The sequence below is a fragment of the Seriola aureovittata genome, chromosome 1 (assembly GCF_021018895.1).
Source record: "Seriola aureovittata isolate HTS-2021-v1 ecotype China chromosome 1, ASM2101889v1, whole genome shotgun sequence".
Classification (NCBI taxonomy): Eukaryota; Metazoa; Chordata; class Actinopteri; order Carangiformes; family Carangidae; genus Seriola; species Seriola aureovittata.
The window spans coordinates 10,186,483-10,209,704 of NC_079364.1; the positions used below are offsets into that span (position 1 = coordinate 10,186,483).

At 40.1% G+C, this 23,222-nt stretch overlaps 3 protein-coding genes, 1 long non-coding RNA gene and 1 other non-coding gene across 7 annotated transcripts in view; 2 read left to right on the plus strand and 3 right to left on the minus strand.

Annotated features, from left to right (window-relative positions):
• LOC130181776 (protein TANC1-like) overlaps positions 1-8,252 on the minus strand; it is a 33,112-nt gene extending 24,860 nt beyond the window's left edge. The window contains exons 1-6 of one of the 2 annotated variants that reach the window (XM_056396312.1): positions 8,117-8,252; positions 7,779-7,893; positions 6,060-6,254; positions 4,030-4,122; positions 2,341-2,471; positions 357-657 (exon numbers count right to left, since the gene is read on the minus strand). In XM_056396312.1, coding sequence (XP_056252287.1) covers positions 357-657; positions 2,341-2,471; positions 4,030-4,122; positions 6,060-6,254; positions 7,779-7,854 — 796 coding nt within the window. In that variant the 5' untranslated portion in view covers positions 7,855-7,893; positions 8,117-8,252. The remainder of the gene's footprint in view (positions 1-356; positions 658-2,340; positions 2,472-4,029; positions 4,123-6,059; positions 6,255-7,778; positions 7,894-8,116) is intronic. The other variant, XM_056396227.1, reaches the window with a different exon arrangement.
• Positions 8,253-8,292: 40 nt separating this feature from the next.
• On the plus strand, positions 8,293-11,191 carry LOC130182288 (uncharacterized). Its single transcript, XR_008829703.1, has 5 exons — positions 8,293-8,307; positions 8,646-8,813; positions 9,580-9,775; positions 10,077-10,175; positions 10,937-11,191. It is a non-coding gene; the product is annotated as an uncharacterized LOC130182288 (long non-coding RNA).
• LOC130174813 (small nucleolar RNA SNORA31) lies at positions 10,348-10,480 on the plus strand. Its single transcript, XR_008828640.1, has one exon. It is a non-coding gene; the product is annotated as a small nucleolar RNA SNORA31 (small nucleolar RNA).
• Positions 11,192-11,612: 421 nt separating the features above from the next.
• Positions 11,613-20,079, minus strand: LOC130182131 (general transcription factor IIF subunit 2-like). 2 transcript variants are annotated; one of them, XM_056396795.1, is made up of 9 exons: positions 19,968-20,079; positions 18,909-18,982; positions 18,584-18,608; positions 18,193-18,331; positions 16,944-17,003; positions 13,907-13,988; positions 13,207-13,306; positions 12,736-12,879; positions 11,613-12,435 (listed from the first exon to the last, which is right to left on the minus strand). In XM_056396795.1, the coding sequence occupies exons 1-9, from the start codon at positions 20,031-20,033 to the stop codon at positions 12,313-12,315; spliced, it is 813 nt and encodes a 270-aa protein (XP_056252770.1). In that variant the 5' UTR covers positions 20,034-20,079; the 3' UTR covers positions 11,613-12,312. The 2 variants fall into 2 exon arrangements, with proteins under 2 accessions (XP_056252770.1, XP_056252851.1); XM_056396876.1 differs by lacking the exon at positions 16,944-17,003 and having other exon boundaries at positions 19,968-20,059.
• A 180-nt stretch (positions 20,080-20,259) lies between these two features.
• Positions 20,260-22,846, minus strand: gpalpp1 (GPALPP motifs containing 1). The gene is made up of 7 exons (XM_056376181.1): positions 22,636-22,846; positions 22,389-22,515; positions 22,021-22,116; positions 21,640-21,898; positions 21,231-21,395; positions 21,029-21,130; positions 20,260-20,902 (listed from the first exon to the last, which is right to left on the minus strand). Exons 1-7 carry the CDS (start codon positions 22,718-22,720, stop codon positions 20,684-20,686), a joined length of 1,053 nt encoding a protein of 350 aa, XP_056232156.1. The 5' UTR covers positions 22,721-22,846; the 3' UTR covers positions 20,260-20,683.
• Positions 22,847-23,222: the final 376 nt, after the last annotated feature.

Below are 23,222 nucleotides of genomic sequence, written 5' to 3' on the forward strand. Positions count from 1 at the left end.
CTGAAGTGGCACAGGCGATGTAGAGAAACTAGCTGTGGGGTAGGAGTACACATTTGACAAGGACTTAAAACTAAGCAACGCTGCATCTAACTTCACCATGCAGGAAGGTGTGGCACTTCAGAGACATCAGTCATATTTGGGATTTCTGATAAGGTAAGTGGTTCCACATTGAATTAAATAGGCCACTGATTTTTTTTTATTTTAGCTCAATTTTTTTTTAACCTCTAGTGATGCATGGCTAAGCTTTTCTATTGGACATGCTTCACCTAGTGTGTAATAACCAATGTGAACCCATACAATATGGATAGACCTCATTTGAAAACCACAGCCAGAAAATACACAGCAGCAACTCTCACCTATGATTCCACTGTCCTTGCTCTCCAGGGTGGAGGTGGGGCTTTGAGAAGGAGGCCCAGGGCTGCTCCCGGTGATGGGTCCAGGAGCAGGACCAGGGGCAGGGCTGGGTACAGGACAGGAGAGGGTTCCACTAGGGCTGGTGCTGGAGCTGCAGTGCGGTGAGGGTAAGGGTAAAGGCTGTGGCAAAGGCTGGCCTCCAGCACTGGTGCTCAGGGTGGAAGAGGGGCTCTCTGAACAGGGGGAGGCAGTGCTGCAGGTGAGAGTGGAGCTAGGACTCCCCCCCTGGGCAGAGGTGTCACACTGAAAAAGGGAGGGCAGTAAAATATGGATAAATGACCAAAGAGCATAAAGTGACGAGAAGTTAAGATGTATATATTATGACTGAAGAAAGGACTGATAAACTGTGCAATAGAAAGAGGAGAGGAATAAGAGAAATACAACTACAGTAAGTGGTATTCTTCTGTTTTAAATATGTAGCAAATTGACGTGTCATGTGTGACCCTTTCAAACAGCACTTTGCCTTTATGCGTACTAGTTTGTGTGATTGTGATCGTCTGAGTGTGCACAAAGATCGAGAAGAATAATAATTCCAGCTATTTTTATTTTGATTGTCTTTTTCCCAGTTTGGCATAATGATGGCTGGTTGTGTTGAAAACAAAATCCCTCGCAGTAGACATTTACATTTAACTGTAAAAGTCACTGTACACTCATTCTGCTGATTTCACAAAGACGAAACAAAAACACTTTCCACAGGTGTCAGGATGTATTTTTAAGTATAGAAAAATTGGATGAAAGTACCATCCGTCCGTGTGTTACTGTCTAAAGACATTAGCACTGTTTGTGTTTTGGATAGCAACTTGGAGCAACTGCGTGTAAAGCTCCACAGTAAAGCAAAATACAAAATGATGTTGAACACAATATGGTGGAAAAAACTACAAACAAAGGAGCGAGGTTGAAAAAATATGAGATTCTTTTTCAAGCTGTTATAATAACTCCATCTTAATAGTATCATATTTATTGATAAAGGGCTTTGTAATTCCACTTTTTAAGAATAGAGACATGGTCAATACAAGATACTGCAACGTACTACAGTAGCCCTGCAATCAATCATATTTTAGTTAGATTATTATATTAGACGTTCTCTTTGGTATCTGTAGTTTGTGTTTGTCTTGTTCTTAGAGAGGGATTTTAAACAATATTTGAAATTACTGCAGCCATTTGTAATTATCAATATCAAGATATGTAATTTTAACATTGAAAGGGAAAGAGATCAGAAGAGAAGAAATTATTGTTAATAAATATATATATCTTTTTTTTTTTTTTTTTAAACATTCCTTATCCTTGTAGTTTGATCACGTGCGTTTCAGGTCTCTTCATTACTGATGCAACATTTCTGCAACACAGAGACTGTAGGGAGACGAGGCAGCAGAGTCGAAACAGCTCACTGTTATTCCCTTTATACCAGAGCCTCATCTATCTTAGCCAGGACAACCCACATTCCTCATATGAACCTCGCTATCTCTGTGAAACTGACTGAATCTGGAGCTCAGGTGGTGGAATGAGGCTGAGAAAATGGGCCAAGGCTGAGCAATGCAAAGGCATAGAGATGGAGAGACATAAGCACATACAATCACTCTCATACAGAGGAGGTTCTAACAGGGCACTGAGTGTAGAAATGGAGCCCCGTGGAAGCATAGCAACACAATTAATAATGCTTAAAAATATATATCGATCCATTTTTCCAAAAGGGATTTGAGTGGCCAAATCATTTACACAGTATTTAATGCAATGTGTCCTTGCTCGCAGCTAAATTTTAAATAACAGTGAACAAATCTATGTTAAGTAGTATGGAAATGTTTAAAGAAGAAATCAATATCCTGGTGGCCATGAGGGCATAAAAAAATAAGGTTGTTTCATAAACCATCCATTGCCTTTTTATATGACATGACACCCAAGGTCCAGTAAATCAATGTGCTGCCCTACCTTCTTTTCCCTCCGGTCCTCCATAGGAGAGCTAGCAGTGCCAGGCGTTGCTTCTCCCAATAAGAAGCATAGTCTGGTCATCAGTTCCTGGGTTGAAAGGGAGGAGCCCAGCTGGGGCTCCACGTGGAGGTCTGGAAGACATACACATTCAGGGCACACGGATTAAGAAGCAAATGGAAACATGGCAGGCCATTATGAAATTGCCATCTAACCGATGCTCTCGTTTCAGTTCGAAAGGTTCCCACTAAGCAGCATCGCAAGTGGACTGTGAGAAATGTATGCATCCACAGGTCAGCGAAGCCCCAGCTGTTCTGTTTATGAATGCATAGACAGTGGCTTTCCAGTTCCTGGTTGAGGCAGCAGCAAGAGGTTGTGTGAGGTTGTGAGTTTGCCTATGTGCACACGCCTGCCAGGTGCTCTCGGTTAAGAGACGGGTTGTGAATTTCAATGAGCTTGGTGTCGACTCTGGAGCAAAAAGAAGGAGCGCCTTGGCTCTGCCTTAGCTGTTGCTCCTGGAGAGATTGGCTGACACAGGCCATGTGCTGCATTCATTTATCACTGTTTAAGGCTCCCTGATGCTTTGACCTCCAACCCCAGCTCCTCCAAGGTCCACGCCCACCTCTGCAGAGTAAGGCTTTAGCAGTTTTCAAATGTCTGTGCTTTAACCAGCTCAGCAATAGATTCCTCCATTCTCACGCCTCATCTATGTACTGTTATCAGCTGAGTAATATGCATATTGAGCAGGCATATAAACAGGATGACAGGACATCATGGATTACAGGAACAGCTCACTCCTCCTCACAAACATCTTTGCATTTCGACATCACTATCATTTCGCACTCTCTCTGCTGATTCCTTCTCAGTCTGTCTTCCTGGCTATATCTCTTTTCAAAAATAATACATCACATCGCTCTTGATTTCAACCCAGTTCTGTGGCAAATATGAGCCTTGCTTTGAGATGATCAAATGGTCAATTTGGAGGGGATAGCTTGGGCACTTTTGTTCCATAAGGTGCTTCAGTTATAGCCTTTGTCAATACTCTTTTCACTCCACAGCTTGAAAAGCTGCCGAAGACTTGGGTAGGAAGGGTGGGTGTGTGTGTGTTTTCAGAGAGGGGGAGGAGAGAAAACTTTGCATTTAGTCAGCAGAGCACTGAGATCCAATCTGGAGTAACATGAGGACACACTGAATGTCCAGTACTATTCATCAAACCACCTAGCAGTTGCCATTGGAAACGGGAAGCTGAGAGGTGCCTGGCAACCGCGATGGAAGATGCTTCATAAAATCTGTTTAGCCTAAGGATAACCCTCTGGTCAAAAAACACAAAGACGGCTGGCTGAGACGGGGCTATTTACATCATTATTGCTTTAATATAACCACAACTGGACACTAATATGCAGAGAAGTCAGGACAAAGACTCAAGAGAAACTATGATAAAACAAATCCACTCTCAGAAATACAAAGACATACACAGACAACACTGTCATGACATACATTTTACAAAAAAAAAACTTAATACAAAGCATTTTAGATGTAATTAAAATAAACACAAACAGTCACTTTCTCGTGTATCTCATCATTCATTCTCCTCTCACCTCAGCCTCATTCATTCTCAATTCAGCCTCCCTGATCAATACCTGGAAAAACAGATATGATGCTAAATACACGCCCACACACTCCTGTTCTCACCTCTGTGGTCTGTCTTGCCACGGCACGAGGCAAAGACAAGAGGTTCTCTCGCACTGGAAGAGCCATCCACATACTCCAGCTTCTTTACCCGTCCTTCGGCCACAGCAAAGAGGGAGAAGGGAGAGGGAGGGAGGGAGGGAGAGCAGGCAGGGTGGGAGGGAGGGAGGGAGGGATTGAGGGTGGAGAAAGGGAGGGATGTGAAAGAAAGTGTGTGAGAGAGAGAGAGAGAGAGAGAGAGAGAGAGAGAGAGAGAGAGAGAGAGAGAGAGAGAGAGAGAGATTAAGCCTCCCCAGATGAGATCTGTGGTGCAGAATTTGAATTGTGTCCCAGGAGTATAAAGCAGTATGTACAGAGTGCGAGGCATGCATGCAAACAGTACAATATTCACTGTACCGTGGGTGTTTATCTATAATGTATTAACACTGCTAATGTGTGTGTGTGTGTGTGTGTGTGTGTGTGAAGATGGCAGGGACAGCGGTTCACTCACATTGATGTGTGTGGGTGTGTCTCAATTTATGCAAGAACATCTGAGGGTTCTTGGAAGCGCAAATTCTTTAAGACTGGAGATCATTCACAAGGATGAGATGTTTGCGAACACTGTATTTTATAGTCAAGGTTATTCTGTGTTTGAACCATGCCTGTGGATAGGCTCGGAAACACTCTGTGCGACAGCTTAATGTTTATAATTTTACATGACCAACAATGAAATGAAATTCATGACACTTTTTGTTTTTACTTGCTGTAGTTTTCCTTGTAATGTTGCTTCAGTGTACTGGGGAAAAAACAAGGCAGTGCTGCATGCAGTGAAATGTAATAGCACCTTTTTTCTGAATGGCTGCAGGACACTGCCACCTAGTGCTTCTTTTAAGGTGAGGCACCTCAGGTAAACATGGAGTTTGTTTTCTTTTCTTTCACCAATTACAAGACTTTATGTGATTAAAAATATCACTAAACCTTAATAACACCTTTGTGATTTTTACTGTTTTAACTTGATGAATAATGAAATAGTAATCTGCACAGGGATATTTTAGGGTTATTTTAGTGAAATAATGAAATATTCATGAAGCAGTAAGTACGTCGAAGAAACATCTAAATTTGATCCTTTTTTTTTTTTTTTTTTTTTTTTTTTTTTTTTAAACGTAGTCCAAACAGATTTTAGGCTATTTAGGTCCCCCTCTTCTCAAAAACATGTTTTACTAATTGTTGCTTCATTTGGATTTTTAAGTGTATGTGCAGGGTTTGACACACAGAAGCCTGGTTTCACATTCATCTGCTGAAATTTGTGGTCCAGTATGAAACCTCCTGTGCACATACACTGAGAATGGACTTAAACTTTTGGAAAATATAAATGAAAACAATAAAATATCTATATATTATATATATATATATATATATATACATTTTGTGAAGCCCTTTTTTGTCATGATTATTCCACAGTTGACTTCAGAGATCATCATAGAAGTGGAAATGTCATGTGACACTGGCTTCCTGCAGGAATCAAATGAGGAATGCATGGCATACATTTCAGACTGTTGACGTCCCAATTCAAAGCTATTTGTGTAGGTAAAAGTAGCATAACGCTCTTAATTGGCTACATCTAATACCTAAAGTGCATGTGATGCTTATTAAAGCAGTTTATTTTAGCACAAATGGTTTGATCCCGACTTTATGGAATATTTTTATTTATTTTTTTACTAATATAACATCTCTAAATTGACCTACCTAATTGGGGTTCCTTGCCTTAAGGTATCATGTTCAATCATTTACTCTGACAATCTGTCACATGTTTTTGGGCCCTGAGGGCACAGTCTGTATGCTCTTGTATTTGCTGTCACATGTATGGAACAGCTGAACGCACAGAAGCTCTCTGCTAATCAAGGCAAACCCATGAAAGCATTTCTCCTATTTTTGCCGCTATTCCCTTATGCACAGCTTGTTATCGTTCTCAGCTGTTCACATTGAGACCATGCTCTGTTTGGTTTTTTTTGTTTGTTTTTTCAATCATTCTTACTATTTCAGGTTTAACCCACCTGGAAACTTGATGCACGACTGAGAAGGAACTATGTTGGCCTGGCGAGGGAGAAGAGGGGAGGATGGTAAAGAAATGGACACGCCCTTGGTCAGTCTCCTGAGTTTTTCAGTGTAGCTGCTGTCATGTTCCTTGAAGTGTCTGGCACGTCCACCGCCTCCTCTCTGCAAGGTGCTGTGAGTGTACACCTCACCACCTACATGGAAAAGATGGGTAGAGAAAAGTTAGAGAATGGGCAGGTGTTAGGATTAAAGAAGCATTATTTAGAAAGCTTCAGTGTAGTTAAAAAGGTAGAGTTGATTCAACAGAGCTGTGGCTGTGCAGCAGCTTTAACATATCACACAGAGAGAGCAGTATAAAATATGTCTCACATAAGGCTGCGACAGAGCGAACATATCTTGTCTTGGAGGCATATCGCTGAATGAGGTAATGGAAAGTTGGCAATGCTAGAACATCTATTTAAAGGAATGGGATCACACTCAATAATGAGGCTACACTTATAATTTTTCAATTCAATACTTCAATCATTTTCATGTCCAGACATTAAGCCTGATCTTGCGTCCTCAGATAAACATTATGCATGAGAACTCCCAAAGCCAGGTGGTTACAGAGACCTCACTGGCACCTACAGCATATTGGTTAAACCAGATTGCAGTAGTTTTCCCCGTGGTATAATTCAGTCATTCACTTTCTTCTGCCTAAACAGAGTCTGTTTTTGCTGTTACTACCATGAGCAAAACAAGGACTCAGAGGTCCACTGCATAATATTACAAATTCACATGATATGCTGTTGCATAATTCTTAAAGGATTGCTACTACCCCAAGTGTTACAGGAACCATGGGGGTATCGCCTCTGTTGGAGTGGTAGCACTTCTTTGCTTCAAAACTTTTAATGATCATCTTTCAAGAGGAAGTGATGTCTCTCTGCATATGATCAGAGCCATACCAATGTACTGTAAACATACCATACCATCTTAATGAGACTCACACAGTTATCTATCTTCCTCTATGTTCTTGCTACCCAGAGCAGCATATTATGAAATATTAATGAGCAACATGGTTGCTCTAATACTGAGCTCTGCTTATGTTCATCTATTTCCACTGCGCAATCTGAAATCTCCTCTATACTGCAGCAAGTTGACAAGTTCATCCTGTGAAAAATACAAACAACTGAATTTCAACAGGAAAATCTTCCAGGTGTTCAGTACAACTTTCAATTCACACTACAGTGACAGCACTACGAAACATTCAGATTGTTTACAGCAGATATCAAGTTCACAGATTAATCTCATTCAGTTATAAACCATTCACAAAATCTTCTGAAATTCAGTATGCTTTTAGTAGGTCGGCATGTTTGCCTAACCCACTCTAACTTCGCCTGACACACTTTAAATGCAAGCAGCGGGACACTGTGTGAAGGACAGAACACACTGATGAATTAGGCTAATTGAAATGGCTCTACTTATATCACCCAAGAGAAGAGAAGCTGAATGAAATAATGCAAGAGCTTGTGTGTACATCATAAGATAAAGCTGCTCCTATACATGTTTGTGATCAGGGACAAGAAAGTACATTCCATTATGATGATAAAAACAGTGATAAGATGTAATTAAGGCAACCAAGATACATGATACATGCCCAAGGGTGCAGTATTGACTTATTATTGAGCGGACATGCCACAGTTTTGTTACACAGGTAGTTTCAGTGGTGTTGTTCTTACCTGGATGCCTCTGGCTCTTCTTTTCTCCACGTTTTCCACCTCCCTCCTTCTTGTTTCCAAACACTGCTCTGAACATAGCTGGGCTGTTGCGTCACTGTCTACCGCCTGTGGAAGACTAAGCAAATTGTCAATTTAAATTAGGAACACATTATTTCAGGCACCATTACACCAACTGTTAGTTCTTAATTCAACTGTTGGAGAAGCAGTTTTAATTGGTGCTTTCTGAGACCATAATGACAAGTCAGTCTTTGTCGGTAATTTCTTTACACAATCATTAGTGCACATAAAGGTGTTCACACATAAAAATTATGTCATCTCAAAATTAAGCCCAGATTTACCTGTTCTTAAGTCTTCTTTGATGATCGCATTCCTTCACATAAATCCACGGGACGCCGATGGTGGACCATTTAAACTCGCGGAGTCCAATTAAGAAGTGCTGCGTCTCCTCAGTCAATTCACAGAGTGAGAGAGGGAGACGCGGTTGCGCGCGTCGTGCACATGCGCGTGTGTCTTATATTCCTCATTTGATGTAGGCCTATCCTGTATTAGCATATCATATTAATAATTACTAAAAATAGTGTATTTCATTTGGACGTAATGATGTTTTCTTATGTATGTCAGGCCTGTGTAACGTTTTACAAAGTCATACATTAGATAAAGGTAAGATTAATATTTTGCCCTTATATGGCATCTCGAGTGGAATTATGGGTATTTATGTAAACAAGATTATTTTACATAATGGATCATGAGGAAACTGGTCAGATAGAACTTATTACAGCGCACTTTGTAAATTAGGGTAAAAAGGAGTCCTCTCCATCTCCAACAGGGGGCGACAGTGTGAACTAAAATTTCCTCTTCGTCCTCAAGGGGGCGACCACGAGCCAAAGCTGATAACCTATTTAATCTGGAAACTCCAGCTTCATCGGTCCTTTCACTGACTGTCCACACCCGAAGTGGAAGAGCTAGAAATCCGTCTTCAATATATAATGCAAAACAACCTCAGTGGTTCAATCATGCCCACCGACATGATCTGTTGTAAGTATATTACGTCGCTATGTTAAGAGAAACAAGTTAACGTTAACGGTTAACGACGCAGAGTTTTAGTGTTAAACCTCAATCTGAACACGTGTACTAGGGCGTACTAGCTTGACTAGGGCCATTTTGTATCACTATCGGAATCCCTTTCAAATAACCAGCTTTGGGAATTGCCAGCTTCGCAATATTAATGATTAAGTTAGCTACATGGGTACCCACATAAAGGGTCGTAAAGTGGTGTTCGGTAGGACAAACACGGGGTACAAACTTTAGCATACCACCGGGTATGCTACATTGCTACCATGCCCTCCTCCAGCTAATGTTAATGCTGACTTGAATTTTGAAGCCAACAGTGAAGTTCCAATCTCTCCATTTCAGGAGGTGAACTGAAGTATTTCAGTGTTTGTTAGTAAATTATTTTATCAATGAATTGTTTGATTTAATCAGCAGATTAGTGGCTGATAGGAAATTATTGGGCCAGCCCATGGCAGATATGCTTATTAATTCTCCACTTTAAGATTCATACATAAGTCACTTTATCTTTCAGCTGTGGATAATTTAGATTTTAAATTATTCCCTGTTTTAACCCCTTATCCTCGATGTAATCTTATGTGATTTACTTGCTGTTGTGTTAGAAACAGCTTTACACCACTAGAAACCTACTTTGTGAAGTGCAGTGATGACAGATTGAGTTTGAGAAAGTATTTTCTCAATATAGGGAGTACTGAACAATAATCCCTCTTCTCCTGCATTTTTTTTTCCCTAGCGGATCATATGCCATTTGTCGGACACGTGGTGGAGCCAGATGGAGGATGATGATGGTTGTGGTGTTTGAACTTCTGCAGAATTTCTCAGTAAACACCACAGTCTGTGAGGACTGTAATTACTTGCGAAAAACTGGGTGTGAGAAAGCAGCTCCAACAAGAGGAGTTCTACCATCCACATCAAGTCTGTTGGAAAATGTATGTAAAGATATGTCTAATTTTGTGGTGATGTATGTTTTAGGTCTTACTGTTGGTCACAAGCTGCATCTTTGACAGCCTGGGCTCTCTGGTGTGAGAGATCCTGGGTTTTAATATTTCAGATGCAACATTAAATGTCCCTGCGCTTTCTGCCCGCCTATTTCTATGGTGTCTCGGATTGAAGAGGGGAGGATAAATTAAAAGAAATGTAACAAACTTATATTAAATTTAGCTGTGCACATACTACAGACATTATTCTGTAAAGAGCCTGAATGGTAATGGCTGCTTCTCCCTTTTCCAGTCTCGTGGTTTAAGATTGGGGATGTGAAACCAGAGAGAACATATCGCAGCAGCTACAACACACTGTAGAGCAGTCTTTGCAAGAATTCATACTTTACAGGTGAGTACATTACTTTTACTCATTTGGCAGGTGCTTTTATCCAAAGGTAGGAAACCTTAGTGTAATTACTAAGTATTACAGCTATTCAGTAAGTGAAAGGAGATGAGGTGAAGAAGTGTATAGTAAATGCTAGTTAGGTATGTTGGAGTGTTGTCTTCAGCTGGGGTAGAATTTGCATCCACTGATAGACCTGAAGCAAGCTACATTGGCTTCTGGGTTTGCATAGAGATGCTAAATTGAGCTTTCCTCGCGCTTTCTGACTGCTACATTCTACAGCAGAACAGATTGAATTGAGGAATACATGCAAGGTTATTGGACATGGTCCAGATTCACAGGTGAATTATATTTAGTGAGTATAGATTAGTGGATTGTTTTTTTTTTTTTTTTTTCCCCCCACTGAATCTTTGTTGATTCCAGCACACTGCTCTTGCTTTCAAGACAGACATACATGTACATCGTACAACATACAATGTTTTAGTCCCTGAAACTGTCTAGTGAAAACGTCTAGGTGCATCATGAATTCATTCAATGTGTTTATCAGGCAGCTTATAAAAGCATTTTACCGTTTTTTTTTTTTTTAATACTGTTTACCCAGTCATGTTAAGCTCTCGAGGCACAACTATTCAATGCAGTATGACTTTGAGACATTGATGCTTTTGATTTTGATTTTCTTATGGGACTGGTGTCTGCAAAAAGTGCTATATAAATAAACTTTACTTAGTTTACTGTGTTGGATGTTAATGTTCTTAATTTTCTTGCAGGTAACAAGCAAGACGCTGATGGAGAATGGAACAGTGGAACATTTTTCTCTTCCATCTGATGCCAAACTAAGTTAATAGTAAATGTTTTTCTATTTGTCATACTTTGTTTGCCATATCTGATCACTGGCAGGTCTTCATCTGCCAGGAGCACTGCCTGTCATGTAATAGACTGAAGGAGTATGAATCTGCATACATGTACATCTGATGTGTCAAACTGGCATCATTTTGTTTGTAATAAATGCTCTTGAACTCCCATCTCATTTAGCATTTGTGAATTTAAGTTTGAACTGGCTACATAGTTTTAAACTGTAATCACTGTATGGTAGTGTTAAAGTTACAATCAGTAGTTTTAGGGAACTATCAAGTTATCGACAGCTGTGGAAGCAAATTTCATTTTAAGCTACTCTACAGTCAGTATGGCTACTGCCATCAGACTTAAGAACCACAGACATAAATATTGTACAGATCAGTGTAACATTAAAAAGGTAAGCCATTTAAACATTATGTCAGTAGTAAAAGAATAAGCCAACAATGGGCTCAAACTCAGAATTAAGCCAAATGAAACAAAACAGATTAGCTGTAAGAAAGCTGTTATGGCTGTTTGGTGGTACTGCTTTGTCTGTGGAGTCATTAGGCTTGATGCCAGTCTACTACAAAGTCAAGATTTTTAAAAACGTACTATTGAAACATTTATTGCATAAGTCAATCAAATGTAAAACACTTTAAAATTAACAGTTAACATAACACACAACAGCACTGGTGTAGATTTTTAAATTTTGCCAATGCAAGTTCAGGCAGAATTTGTCTTTGCAAGTCATGGTGGGGAAACCAGTTAATTTGTATTTCTAAAAAACATTACACATGTAGAAAAAGAAACCTCAACACATCAGTTCAGTGGTGAGGGGCCATTACCAGTGTCACATCTTTCCTTTGTTAACATTTATCCATTAAACATTAAGCTCCTTCCCTCTGGATATACTTGTCAAAACATTAGAAAAATAATTCAATGCCAAGAACGAGAGTTCATAAACACATCTTTTGCTTCATTAAATACTACAACCTATGCCTCTGACAGACAAAACAACTAAGTCAAATACCAGTGGGCTTTTACCTTGAGGCCTTACAGGAGCTATGATGGTGTGCACTTGAGCATAAACCTCAAGTTGTTTCCCACTGTCCCTCCTTTTTGTCTCCTACAAAATAACAAGAAGATACAACAACCTCTCCTTGTAAAATTCAATCTTTGCTTGACCTCATCATCTGGTGTGTTTTGTGACCTGATTGTAAGGAAATCAGGAGTGAGCTCCAAGGCCCGACCTGGGGGTGACCTCTGTCAAATGAAGAGGTGGTGCATCGACCTTTCAAAGGGTCAGAAACTACTCGTCAGTCTTTTCCTCGCCTTGGTAATGTCGGTACTCTGGCTTGAGCTCCCAGGTATTTTTGTGTGTTCCCTTCACATTGTAGATGCCAATATCTCGCAAGATTTCCTTCAAGTAACTCTGGGAGAAGGAAAAGACCAAACATTAGAAAAGATTAATATAATTCACTCAGTGTATGGGGATCAGGGGTATAATAAGTTCATGCCCTGCATATAGTAAACATTCCTCAAAATAAGAGGCTTCAACACCTACTTCAGATACAAGATGTAACAAGCAGTATCAGTCACATTTTATGCACTTAAGTCACACTAAATCTCATATTCATCATGAATATAATTTCCAGGGCTAACAGTGTTGTTTGAAATCAGACAGTATTAATAGTGTTATAACCACAGCCCCCATGTTGCCCGCTAGTCTTACCACAGGCTGTTTCGTGATATCCACCAGGTCTTTGATGTTGTAGTACTGGTGCTTCTCAAAAGCAGAAAACAGCATGTCCAACACCTGCTGTTTGTCAGCTCTTGCTCTCTTGCCCTCCTCCTTCTTTTTCCGCTCATACTCAAGCTGCAGCAAAAAGTAACAAACAGTGGTCAGGTATTACATATCATGTTCTAAAGAAAGCATATGTCTTTCCTCCGATTAATTTCCATTTCTGTCCATATTGATAAGACTAGAAATTTGCTTGAGATAGAAAATTCATCATCCTTAGGGTCAGCAACAAACAATATGCTTAGCAGCAGTATAACATATTCATGATTTGTAGTAATTTGAAACAGTATTTCTATGGACGTTTAAATTTATGGTAAATACTTGCCCAAGCTCATCAACAAACAGTTTGATGAAAATAACTGAGCAGATTACTAAATCCTGTATCCTGTATTTATTTCTTACATTGTAAGCATGGTTGGCCACAGGTTTGTAGTTGCTGGTGACAGCTTTATCCAACTGTTGTGACAGCCTGGCTGGCTTAGAGGACTCTTCTATTTGTAACCTGTAAGACAATGAAAATTATTTTTAATTGGCAAGTACAATACATTACAAACTGTGTGCACCAAGTGACCTGAAATAAGAATAATAACAGGAACACTTCTATTATGTAATTAAATGTAATACAATAGCTCTGCAATTAGTACTAAATTAAAAAAGATTGTGCCTTTAAATCTTGAATTATTCAAATTATAAAAAGGGGTTATGCTGTATATTTAGATGTATACAAGTTACTCAGTTTACCTTTATTTATAGATGTAATTAAGATTTAACATGCAACAGAGATGAAACAATGACATTAAGATGTCTACATACAGTACAGTCTCGCTGATGAATTTTTTTATCCAGACTTATAGGTGTGACACAAATGTTGGACTATGAGGTAAACAAAACTGGGCTAAAAAGACTATAACATGGCAGACATTTATGGGAGTTAATGTAACTGGCTGGGCGCAATGCCCAAACTTTTGCATACTACTGTACATGATAATGTAGATGTAGCATAGTACATGATCTACATTCATGCAGCTAAAATAGCAAATGGGACGCAGGTTCAGTTTCTTAACCCTAGCTTGTGTTTGCACACCATTTTAAAAATACTCACCTCTTTAGTCTCATATAGCTTTCACTAACAGCAGGTCTGCACTCTGCTCTCTGTACCACCACTCCCTCCAAGGCTATTTTATCTGAAAAAGAGCACAGTTAATTAAAACCTCAATAATTACTTAAAGTCTCAATGAAGGAAAGGTGACTGGTTGCATGTGTGTAAGAAAGAAAGAAAGGATGAAAGCCGAAACTATTAGTTAACAATGGTGCAATGTGTAAAAAATAAAAATAAAAATAAAAAAACACCCCAGAAACAAGGGTTTACAAGTTTATGAATCTACACTGAACAAAATATAAACGCAACACTTTTGTTTTTGCTCCCATTTTTCATGAGATGAACTCAAAGATCTAAAACATTTTCTATATCCACAAAATAATAATTTCTCTCAAATATTGTTCACAAATCTGTCTAAATCTGTGATAGTGAGCACTTCTCCTTTGCAGAGATAATCCATCCCACCTCACAGGTGTGGCATATCAAGATGCTGATTAGACAGCATGATTATTGCACAGGTGTGCCTTAGGCTGGCCACAATAAAAGGCCACTCTAAAATGTTCAGTTTTATCACACAGCACAATGCCACAGATGTCGCAAGTTTTGAGGGAGGGTGCAATTGGCATGCTGACAGCAGGAATGTCCACCAGAGCTGTTGCACGTGAACTGAATGTTCATTTCTCTACCATAAGCCGTCTCCAAAGGCGTTTCAGAGAATTTGGCAGTACATCCAACCGGCCTCACAACCGCAGACCACGTGTAACCACACCAGCCCAGGACCTCCACATCCAGCATGTTCACCTCCAAGATCGTCTGAGACCAGCCACTCGGACAGCTGCTGTAACAATCGGTTTGCATAACCAAAGAATTTCTGCACAAACTGTCAGAAAATTGTCTCAGGGATGCTCATCTGCATGCTCGTCGTCCTCATCGGGGTCTCGACCTGACTCCAGTTCGTCGTCGTAACCGACTTGAGTGGGCAAATGCTCACATTCGATGGCGTCTCGCACGTTGGAGAGGTGTTCTCTTCACGGATGAATCCCGGTTTTCACTGTTCAGGGCATCGTGTGGGTGAGTGGTTTTTTGATGTCAATGTTGTGGATCGAGTGGCCCATGGTGGCGGTGGGGTTATGGTATGGGCAGGCGTATGGTATGGGCAGGCGTATGTTATGGTCAACGAACACAGGTGCATTTTATTGATGGCATTGTGAATGCACAGAGATACCGTGACGAGATCCTGAGGCCCATTGTTGTGCCATTCATCCACGACCATCAACTCATGTTGCAGCATGATAATGCACGGCCCCATGTTGCAAGGATCTGTACACAATTCCTGGAAGCTGAAAACATCCCAGTTCTTGCATGGCCAGCATACTCAACGGACATGTCACCCATTGAGCATGTTTGGGATGCTCTGGATCGGCGTATACGACAGCATGTTCCAGTTCCTGCCAATATCCAGCAACTTCGTACGGCCATTGAAGAGGAGTGGACCAACATTCCACAGGCCACAATCAACAACCTGATCAACTCTATGCGAAGGAGATGTGTTGCACTGCGTGAGGCAAATGGTCACACCAGATACTGACTGGTTTTCTGACTCCCCCAGATCCCCCTAATAAAGCAAAATTGCACGTTTCAGAGTGGCTTTTTATTGTGGCCAGCCTAAGGCACACCTGTGCAATAATCATGCTGTCTAATCAGCATCTTGATATGCCACACCTGTGAGGTGGGATGGATTATCTCTGCAAAGAAGTGCTCACTATCACAAATTTAGACAGATTTGTGAACAATATTTGAGATAAATGGTTATTTTGTGGATATAGAAAATGTTTTAGATCTTTGAGTTCATCTCATGAAAAATGGGAGCAAAAACAAAAGTGTTGCATTTATATTTTTGTTCAGTGTAGTTTGGTCCAGGCTCTGTCCTAAAGTTGAAAGAAATATGTCAGGGCAATCAAGGGTGTTTCTGTTACTCATCACAATCTGATTATAATAACACAAGTCAAATGTGAAAAGTTCATCTATTATTCAATGGTATTACTATTATTATGTCCACAGTTAATTATAATTCAGTCAGTGAATTTCTTTTTTCTACAAAAACAAAACAAACAACAACAACAACAACAAAAAGTCACACAACCACTTTTTCCAAGACAGTTTCCAAATCAGCCACAATGGCCGGCTACTGGCTCAGAATGGAGATCATAACTAACCTTAACTAAGCAACATTTTCAAAACTGATTACTGTGGTTTCTTTGATACTGCTTCTTTACATGCATGTTAATACACTACTGTTGATTTTCACACTTGCTTAGAGTGCAAATGAACTATTCAAAAGTCAGTAGTTGCTTTGGCCTTCTAAGGATAAGCAAGAGTCCGCTGGCTGTAGGAGTTGAGGACCTAGACAGTTTGTCTTAAATACAACAGCTTTACTAATTTTCACCAATCAAAAAGAAAATTAAGTGAATGAATGATTTAAATACACTGAGCAGGTAAAAGACAAAAAAGCCCAATTCTTTAACAACACATCACCGAAGATGCCACTTGATCACATCACAGAGTCTTAGCTTAGTTATATGTAGTTTTGAAGGACGTTTTGCTGATGCACATTGAGTAGATCTAAACTACCATTTATGAGAGTCAGATATCAATCTGCGAACACGTCATAAATCACATTACAGCCATTACACCGAGCAGGTAGCACTGTGCTCAAGCGCAGTCTTAACCCAGTCTGACCACATTTCAATCACTCCAGTCAAGACAGTGCAAACTAAGTGCAGACGCTTGATATGAATGGTACAATTTTGCTAATAAAGAGAAGAGGACACATGGCAAAAGTGGGCGCTACATGGTGTCAAGGTGTCTAGAGTTTTGGTACCAATACATGCATCTTCCAAAGCATGTATGTGGGTTACTACTGTGATACTACAAACGCCATTTATTAAAAAAAACAAACAAAAAAACAAACTGACACTGACAGTGCGTCTGATTCCCAATGGTGGAACTATGTCACTCGCTGGCAACGCGGAGGACTCACCTGGACCTGCCCCCGCCCCCGAACCTGAGCTGCTGCCATCAGATCTCTCTTCTGACTGGCCTACAGGGAGGGAGGGAGGGAGGGATGGTAAACATGAAAATACAGGGGATGGAAGACGGAGGGAGGAGGGGATCGAACAGTAAGAACCACACCCAGGGTTTAGTCGCACACGAAAACGTTTAATCACACAGAGTTCCTCTGTGTAATCTCTGATGAGTACACGCGCGTGCGCATGAGCAAAGCAAGCATGCCCTTACAAAAAGCGAGCACAGATACCCTGTCCCAGCAAAAATACACACCCATGACAGGGCTGCACAAATACTTATTATTTAATAAAATAACATATTTTACATAAAAAACACTTTGGTACCAAAGCATTTCTACAGTTTTAAGTTAAATAGTGAAGACTTTACTGGATTTCCATTCAGGTTTCCATTGGAAAAGAAAATTTCATATCAAGACATATCAGACTTCTGAAATGCCTGTGGCTAAAAAAAATAAACACTTTCAACTGTGCAGCCCTAACACACACACACACACACACACAAATTGGTGTCCCAAAATAAGCACAGTAGCACAAGCTCACCAGCACCCATAGCCACAAAATGCCTTCATTACATTCAGAGGGCAGACAAGGCTGGTGAAATTAAAACCAAACCAAAGAAACCCATGCACAAATTCAATCAACTCCAAATTCAGGAATGATTTGCGTCGATATTGATCTACTCTATGTTAAATTAATTCCAAATGGGGCCATTGTGCCTGATCATATACCCAATCTGCTGAGGTGATTGGTAGCAGACTGAAAAGGTCAAACCACGACAAATGAGTGACAGGTGATCACACGCTTAAGCTGAAATTCCCTTATAGAGACAGAAACACAGATCAGACTGGATGAAGACAAATTTTCAACAGACCAGCTCTCTTCTATTTTCCATTGAGTGTTTACTTGTCCATTATGTACAGTACATTTCTCATTTGTGCACTGTTAGAACTGTGGACAACTTCACACTCTAGGAAAAATGTGCTGAAAATTCACAAAACACGAGATGAGCAGGGACAGGCAAGGGAAGAACTGTGCATGACAACAGCAAGCTGTACAAAGAGTAGCATGGGATGGGCGCCTCCGCCACCTGACAGAACTTACCTCTGGGCTCTAGTACAAACAGATCATTTATATCACAGAAAACTAATAAAGCAGACACTTAGCATCCTCTTGCTAAGCTGAAAGATGAAAACAGAAACTCACCTGATGAACTTTCTGTGAAGACTGCCAACATCTGACCTCCCACTGACTGCATGGTGAACGGGTGGTCTCGGGGCGCAGACACCGTTTTGTCTTCTATACCCTGAATCACAGTCAGCTCTTCATTCAAAGTGAAACTGACCTGTAAAGAAGCGACATCATCGGTTATTAATAAAATTCAGAATGAAGAATGCATCTGCACTACACCATAATGATGGCAGTCATAAATTACTGCGTATGTATTACATGTGTACATCATCTCGAGAGAGAGCAAAGTCATAACAACCCCACAACGTGAGTACAAATTCAGATATTGCACTGTACATGGCATGGTCTGTGGGAGATGTGATGTCCATCACCAGGATGAATTGCACTTCTTTTAAACATCGCTTACCTCTGGTTTTCCTTGGTTCCCTTTCCTTGGAGATAAAAATAATGAACAAAATTAGGATAAATTGATTGGTAACAATAACAGGCCATTCAAATTCATCTGAAATGCATTGGTAAAACTATAACAACAAACCACTGCTTGTAGTTCACCACTAGTTTATCCTTCATCAGCACACACTGAATTTCAATTTTCTCTCTTCCCTTTCCAAATGTACAACATGTTGTGTACTGACTACATCCCTTGCCTTAAACAAAGAGACACTCATAAATAACTTAAACTTGGCAGGCTGACTACTACTATTTTACTGATGCTCAGTTGTTTCACATACTTGCAGATTCGGAGTTTCCCGACCTCTCCTCTGCCAGTTGCTTTTGCCCATTGCTGAGAGAGATATTTGGGCACCTGCATGGAGAAAGACGGGTATATTTTATGAGGGCTGTTTTCATAAAGGACATTAACAAAGGATAACTTTGACTGGGCTGATATCTTTAACATTATGAGCTGAATCACATTACTGACAGTATTTCCCTAAACTAAAAAAACACACAGTCGTCTCATATATTGTCATTTTCTGCATGAACAGATTTTGCACTAAAGAATCCTCCAGGCAGGTTTCATACAGTTTGGCCAACTTCAGTTTCTAGAAGCAAATGATCACTTCAGATAAGTCAGTCTAAGTCAGTGTTTGTTTACTGTTAAGCAGCTATGTTTGGTCAGGCGATTAAACTCAGTTGCCTTGCCATTCAGGCTAAAGGTTTTCCGAGGAAAGTCGTAAAATACTACCTCATCTATAAATATGTCACAATAAAGACTCTACTGTAATTGATACTAATATTTATATTGTAATTGATATTACAGTAGTGTCAATTTTTCCATTTAAGTACCATGACTAACTGCTTATGACCCTCACATACCAATTCATACTGACCTGTGGTGGTTCAATAACTGAAATTAAATCAAAAGACCTAAGTCTCCCACTTTTCCATGACAAAAACCTTTCGCTGTGGCATTATCGTAAATGTAGGAGCTATGTTTGCCATCTTCATGCAAACACATTACTTTACTTGTGTTAGCCTGTGTTATCGGTTCTCTACTAACAGTTGCAACACACTTTTCCATCGAAGGTGCAACTTTCTTCAGACCTCAGCTGCTGCCAAACGCTGTGCTCTAGATAAATCAAGTTACATAGCGTGTTGATAATTAAAACGTAATTGTATGTTGAGTAGTTGTGATGTGGCTAGCTAAGTTAGCCAGCGTTAGCTACAACGCATTCGCTCGTTCCGGGGGACGCTAAGCTACATGTCTCTTAGCCTTTGCTGCTGTTTAAAATGGTAACTAATTTAAATATCCCAATAAACTAGCGCTATTAAAAGGGCTATGTACGCACCTTTACAAGCCACACACCCGTGTTCTGCTTGGCACCAGTTAAATCAACTTCTCCTTTCTCTGACATGTTTTAAGACGATGCTTTTCAGAGGTACTCAATGCAACCGCCAAACGCATGCGCAAAACAAAGTATGGCAACCCTGAAGGCCCACAACAGTTTCACGTTCCTCGAGACGCACAAAATTAAATATGCTTTGATAAGAAAAGGCTTCTGCAGGGTTCATCTTTTATGAAACTGATTTTTTTAAAGACTTTTCAAAACCTTTAGATACTCGGAAAAAATAACACATGGGTTTAAAAAAAACAAAGTTTAATCATCTTGAGATAAAATAATTAGGAAGAGCAGTTTTCTGGACACTGGAAAGACTGCAAAGCTACAAGGGGTGTATGCAGCATAACAATGCATTTTACAGCAATCTGTACAAAAGGTTTTACATAAAGGCAAATAAAGGTTTAAGAAAAGGATTGTTTTACTCATACATAATATACTCACTCCTAGAAAAATGCTAGCGCCATTGGCTTCTGCTTTATAACAGCTTGAAATATTTGTTGTAGCAATTTAGTTTTTTTTTCTTCACAAAATTAAATTCTCCATTTGTGTAACACATCAGTATCTGTAGAAACAGTCCATGTCGTGAAAACGCTTTATGAAAATTTCACTAGCTGAACTGTAGCTGGAGGTCTGCACATTTGGACACATTATCTTTTGACAGTTTGTTAGAGGAACATTTTGTCCTTGCTGTGGGAGAACCGTGTGTTGAGTTCCTGAGATTTCTTCAGTAGCCGCTGCTTCTGTGCTTCATCAAAGCGATTCACCTGCAGATCTTCATCCCGATCAAACGGTCTCCTCTCCACTGGTTTGTCAGCCTTTTCCTTTGCTTTCTCCTTCATCTTCTTTGTGTGCAAACTAACCAGAGACTCCGCACGTTTAGACTCCTGATAACAGGGAGTGGGTAGAGAAATTTGAGTTTAATGTGAACTTTTAAAATGTGCATTACATCTGACATTAACTGTATCTGGGGACATTCAGGAAAAAAAGAATGATGAGGTAATATCACTTACATTATACTTAGACACTTTCTCTGCCATTTCCAAGTCCTTGTGGGAGACATGAGGGACACTGTCTTTCTCTGACTCACCCTTCTTCTTCCCCTCAAGGCGTTCCTATTAGTCAAGAATAGACCCATGAAATACAGGGGTGTAATATATAGGCAAGAAGATGAATAAGAATAAGAATAAAGATAAGTTGTTTTTCATTAACTACCCTGGCCTTGCGCTCCCTGTCTGCTGGTGTGTCTGTCCAAATGGAGCGGTCTTTGTTCTCTGGACCCGATCTCTTCTTGAAAGTTCGAGCCCCTAAGCCAATGTGCTGCAGTTCTGGTGGGAGCTCTGTCATCCATGTTTCTCTGGTCAGCTCCTCAGGAGTGTTCTGTTTACACATTAACACACACAGGATCGAATTCAGACAGCAGAGGAAGAAAACTTTAAAAGGCAAAAAAAAAAGAACAGGAGTAGGAGGAGAACTAGCCCCAAATATGTCACGTAAATATTGCTACTGTGCTTTTATGCTCATTTTATGCTTTTGTGTTGAGAGGTGAATCCATACATGTTTACCTGAAGAGTTTGTACAGAGACTATGCAGATACAACTGGGGGAAACAAATGAGGACTCACATCTCCTGTCAGCTTCTCTTTCATCTTTCGTGCTCTGCGCTCAAAGTCCTGAGCCACAGAGTCCTTTATAGGCCCCTTGGCTGGCATGGGTCCAATTGTATCCTCATCCTCTCCTTCACTGCTGGAGGGCTCAGGCTGGTACCCTGGAGGTAGGGCAGGCCCTGGGAAACCCTCTCCATCTTCACCATCATTATTATCATCATTATCGTATGCTGCTCTGCGAAACCCAGGAGGTAAAGCTGGTCCCAGCACAGGTGGCCTGCGGGAACACAAGGAAGTTACAGCTTCCATAATTGACTGTTTATCCACACTGTTATCCTCAACTAATTATATTCACTTCTTCTACTTCACTGGAATAAACTATAAAACGTAATTGCTCACCTTTCTGGTGAGCTCTGTTGTTTCTTAAATCCTGGTGGGAGAGCTGGTCCAAAGAAACCATCATCTTCTTCTTCTTGTTTCCTTGATTTCTCCACCCTGTTCAAAAGACATATGTTGCTAATTCATTAGCATTTTCTGAGAAGACATAATTTATAAAGTGGTTTTAAGTTGTAATTAATGGCATTATCAATGGCTAGTTTTTCACAACCTGGCAACCCAAAAGTTGTTATTATTAATGGTTTATAACAGATCTATAAAGCATTAGTTAATTATATAGTAATCATCAACAGATCGATTACAACTTGTAAAACCTTTTAAAAAAATGCCTTATCAGAAAGTGGTAATTTATAATTCACTAGTGAACCTACTCCGCAGGTCTGTCTCCAGGTGTGTGTTTTGTCTTGGCTCTTTTGACCGACACCTCCTGCTCACTCTCATCTGAGGAGCTCGGCGGTTCTCCCCGTTTATAGCCCGGAGGCAGAGCCGGGCCAGCGACTACAGAGTTCAGGAAGAAAAATAATAAACAACTAAAACTGTTGGTGATTAATACAACGTTGGATTTAATGTACGAATGTCTAAGGGTCTCTGGCAAAATATATTAGGTTTCATACTTACATCCTTCTTCATTGTCAGAGTCTTCGTCGCTCTCTTTTCTGAACATCGGGGGCAAGGCAGGTCCGACTGGTTTATCAGACGACATATTTGACACTGATGAAGTCTTTCCTCAGTCACGTAGTTTCAGTAATTTCTAATAAAGTTAGAAAGCTGCCCAATTCGCCAAAGGAATACAGTGTGCGAGGGAACTTCGCAGGGGGAATTTCACCTTTCACACAGGAAGTAAACACTGACGCTCCAGTAGCGTCTGTCAAGTTACCTGAGGTTAGTCACCCTAAAACAGAAACTCAGCAATTGTGCTGCAAGAATAAAAAACAGAATAAATTACATGTTTTATCTGATACATTATATTACCATGAATTTTTAAAAAGACAGGTCGTGTTATTTTCTTATTTTTTATTTTTTTCTTATTTTTTTAATGAACATATTTCATTCAGATTTTGGTTGGCAACTAAACCCTCTGTTTCCTTTCATTTCATTAAATTAATTGGTAACTACTCTGATTGTAGGAGCCATACATGTAAGTTTGCATATTCACAGGCGTGGTTTGTGTGGGCACACTGCATTGGCACTTTGGTGGAGGGTGT